Source organism: Talpa europaea, assembly GCF_964194135.1.
Source record: "Talpa europaea genome assembly, chromosome: 3".
Classification (NCBI taxonomy): Eukaryota; Metazoa; Chordata; class Mammalia; order Eulipotyphla; family Talpidae; genus Talpa; species Talpa europaea.
This window is the reverse complement of record NC_140069.1, coordinates 93,063,905-93,068,128: the sequence shown is the minus strand read 5'-3', so window position 1 is coordinate 93,068,128 and position 4,224 is coordinate 93,063,905. Positions and strand designations below refer to the sequence as shown.

At 37.9% G+C, this 4,224-nt stretch overlaps 1 protein-coding gene across 1 annotated transcript; it reads left to right on the top strand.

The window, feature by feature from the left end:
• Positions 1-2,803: 2,803 nt before the first annotated feature.
• On the top strand, positions 2,804-3,760 carry PRPS1L1 (phosphoribosyl pyrophosphate synthetase 1 like 1; the record flags this gene model as incomplete). The annotated part of the gene is made up of 1 exon (XM_084229765.1): positions 2,804-3,760. The coding sequence occupies one exon, from the start codon at positions 2,804-2,806 to the stop codon at positions 3,758-3,760; it is 957 nt and encodes a 318-aa protein (XP_084085891.1).
• Between the last annotated feature and the right edge of the window lie 464 nt (positions 3,761-4,224).

Genomic DNA, 4,224 nt, shown 5'->3' with positions numbered 1-4,224 from the left:
CCCTTATTCTCTTCCCACCCCTGTTTTCATCTTATTCCCTCCTCCCCCGCCTGCAAAATGTCTCTGGTTTATAGTTTCCTGTTGATTTTTATTTTTACCTTATTATAATTACTTATTTAAAAAATTCTATGCAGGGCCTCCCCGGTGGCGCAGCGGTTGAGCGCTGGGTTGCGAAGCTGCCCGCAGCCTCTGCGGCGCCAGTTCAATCCCCGGCTGCTCCCCGGCCACCGGAGGAGGGTCCCACATGGAGCGCAGACCTCTCCTGCGGCCCGCTGCTCCCCTCAGCAGTGTACTTCGGTCCTTCTGCCTGCTCTGCTCCCCGCTCTGGCTCTGGTGAATTCTCTCACCCTCCCGCACTTCTGACTGTACCCAGTGCATGTATAAACAAAAACCAACCAAATAAATAAACAAATAAATAAATAAGCCTCTATAAAAAAAAAAAGAAACAATAAAAAATTCTATGCAACTTTTCAGTTTTTCCTTCAATCATATAAACCTCAAAGAAAAGGCCTAGAAGTGGTATCTTAGAAAACATTCTCTTTGAAAATTTGGGAATCCATATTCTAGTCCACAGTTTACTTCTAATTTACTGTTAGATCCCAAGCAAGTTGATCATTTCTCTGGGCCTCTGTTCCCTATCTGTAAATTGGGATGTTATGCTGAATTATATCTAAGGCCATTTTCATCTTTAACATGCTATGATTCTAGACAAATCCCTGAAACTATGAGGTGTTGCAACAGCCAGAACTGGAAGCAAAAATAGTAAGACAAAAATTTCTCCTACTTAACACCTCAAGGAAAATGCAACTGACTATGGTTTTTTAATGTTTACATTAGCATTCAGTCTTATTTAGGTAATATTAAGTCTATTTAAAAATCTGTTTTGTTTTTCTTTAAAAACTGAAAAATGTGTGACACGTTGAGAACGCTAAGAGAAAAATCATTTTAATTGAAGCTGCAAGTACTTTTTAGTGCTTCTAAATTAAGTCACAGAATTTTCTTTAGAAATCACTGTATGTAGTCTGGCTGAGGATGAGAATCACATGGTATAGGTGGGTCTGTTGGTTTTATGACAGTGAAGAACATGAATTAAGGGTTGTGGACAGAAATAAGCTGGCATGCACTGTCAACCATGAAGTGTCTGATCTGAGGAGAAAATCATGTTGATGTCAGAGAAGGATGTGATTGGATCAGTAGCCCTTTTGACACAGCTGCTTATATGACTTTATAATAATAACTCCTTCAGTATATAAAAACACATTTTTATGGCAAAGTAATGTGTTTCACAATGTCAAATTTTACCCAATTTTGTTGCCTATCCCATTCCTTACCCCATTCCTAAGCTTATCCTATTTATGAACCCAACACATTGGGGAAAAATTCAAAGTGCAATGTGAAAATATATCCAGCAAATAATTTAGTAATTTCAGTATATGAAGGAATGATGGTTTCACTTTAGACTAAATCAAATTTCTGCAAAATCAAATGTCAGTTACACAATTAGCAGGATAAAAATATATGATCTATATCTGATGCTGCCATTATTTTTATAACACAATTTGTTGTTAAAATTCCTAGTATCTGTGATTCATTCCACTTTTTACCTCATTACTGACACCCCCAATGCACTCTGGAAGTTATCTACTAAAACTGATGCATTATTGATAATAAACACTTAATCATTTTGTCTTTTATAAGTATAAAAGTAATTAAATTTCAAATACTACATTAATGGATGGCAATAAAATGTGGTAGTCTTCCTTCATCTTAACACCCACCAATGTACTCCCCTCGCCAAACACAGTTATAACAAAAGGGTTTTCAATAATGTTTTGTTGCTTTGACTATTGCATAATTTTAAATGCTGAAATATCATAGTATGCAAATTTTTGTAGCTGGGCTTTTTACATTTAAAAATATCTTGGAGACATTCCATATGATTTCTTATAAATCTGTCTCTTAATGACTATATATGTACAATGCATTATTTGATATTTTACCTGTTATTGAATATTTGTAAGTTTCCAGATTTTGCTTTTAGAAGCAAATTTTAGAATAGTGACTATTTGTCATTCATCATCATATGCTCTGTAAGTGGTACAACACTGACACACAGAATGCCTCAGGAAATATTAACTGAATTAATAGGGCAACAAATACTGTTGTCAGTATATTCCATCAATGCGTGTGAATATTTCAAGTGAGTAGATTTCTAGAAGCAAGCACATTGAGTCAAAGGTTATATGAAAAATGTCCCTTTCAAAATTTACACTCAACTTTCTATTAGAATAGAAGTTGTCCTTTATTTTTGATCTACTTGATATGTGAAATAATTAACTTTTTGATTACTAGCATTTTCCCATGTTTATTAGCTATTTATTTTTTCCTATTTTCAAACATTTACATTTAATTATCTTTTTCTCACTTAATTGGAAGAACTCAAAAATATATTAGACCCATTCTCCTGTCAGTAGCTTTCCCTTTAAATTTGTCTTTTGCCTGTAGTTTTATATAATATTTTACGTATTTAAATTTGTTTAAAAAACCATATGAAAAAAAATACATGCACTTATGCAAAAAAAAAATCCATAAACTGAAGAAAATTTGGTTCTTTAGTGATAAAGTGTGAAGTGGGAACCAAGCAGATTCTTTTTTTTAAAGATCCAAGGGCGAGGTAGAGCTGCACGTGCTACAAGGAACAGTTAGCTCCAGAAGCCGTTACAATCTGTGGTTTGTCTTCTATTGTAATCTCGGCAGCAGTAGAGATCGCTGGACCGAAGAGTGACTAGGGTAGTTGATCAAAATGCCAAATATTAAAATCTTCAGCGGCAGCTCCCACCCGGATTTATCCCAGAAAATTGCTGACCGTCTGGGCCTGGAGTTAGGCAACGTAGTGACTAAAAAATTCAGCAACCAGGAGACCTGCGTGGAAATTGGCGAGAGTGTTCGAGGAGAGGATGTCTACATCGTGCAGAGTGGCTGTGGTGAAATCAACGATAATCTAATGGAGCTTCTAATCATGATTAATGCCTGCAAGATCGCCTCAGCCAGCCGGGTTACAGCTGTCATCCCATGTTTCCCGTATGCGCGGCAGGATAAGAAAGATAAAAGCCGAGCCCCAATCTCTGCCAAGCTTGTTGCAAACATGCTGACTATAGCAGGGGCAGATCATATTATTACCATGGACCTACATGCTTCTCAAATTCAGGGCTTTTTTGATATCCCAGTAGACAATTTGTATGCAGAGCCAGCTGTCTTGAAGTGGATAAGGGAGAATATCTCTGGGTGGAAGGACTGCACTGTTGTTTCACCCGACGCTGGTGGAGCTAAGAGAGTGACTTCCATCGCGGACCAATTGAATGTGGACTTTGCTTTAATTCACAAAGAACGGAAGAAGGCCAATGAAGTGGATCGCATGGTACTCGTGGGAGATGTGAAGGATCGTGTGGCCATCTTGGTGGATGACATGGCTGACACTTGTGGCACAATCTGCCATGCAGCTGACAAACTTCTCTCAGCGGGAGCCACCAAAGTTTATGCAATCTTGACTCATGGAATCTTCTCTGGCCCTGCCATTACTCACATCAACGGTGCATGCTTTGAAGCAGTAGTAGTCACCAACACCATACCTCAAGAGGCTAAGATGAAGCTTTGCTCCAAAATACAGGTGATTGACATTGCCATGATCCTTGCAGAAGCCATAAGGAGAACTCACAATGGGGAATCGGTTTCCTACCTATTCAGCCATGTCCCTTTATAATAGATTATTTCAAGATTAGTCTATTGTAAAATAAAGTATGGTACAATAAAGATACACCCTGCCTGTTGTTTTCCCCTATTTTATGAAAAGCTTAGCATTGGAGTCAACTTTATCCAGTGTGACTTTTGTATACCACATCAAGAATATTAGAGTTTATCTTACTCAAATTGAGAATAATCACTGGGGTCTCCTACCTGGGTGGTCTCATTTTGTCTCCTTTGATGATTTTGTGAGCCTTGCAGCTTTATTTACATTTCAGCTGCTGATTTCAGATTTTTGAGGGTGTTGTTTAGAGGTGTCTGAAAGTGATTAAGGAAGTATAGGCTACTTTACATGTGAATGTTTCAGGATTTACTTTGCACAAAACACCTAGCAATGCGAACAAACAACCCAGTCCACCACCATCCTCCACCTACTTCTAATCATCCAACTCCCTTTTAATTTCCCTCCCACCCTGATTTGTC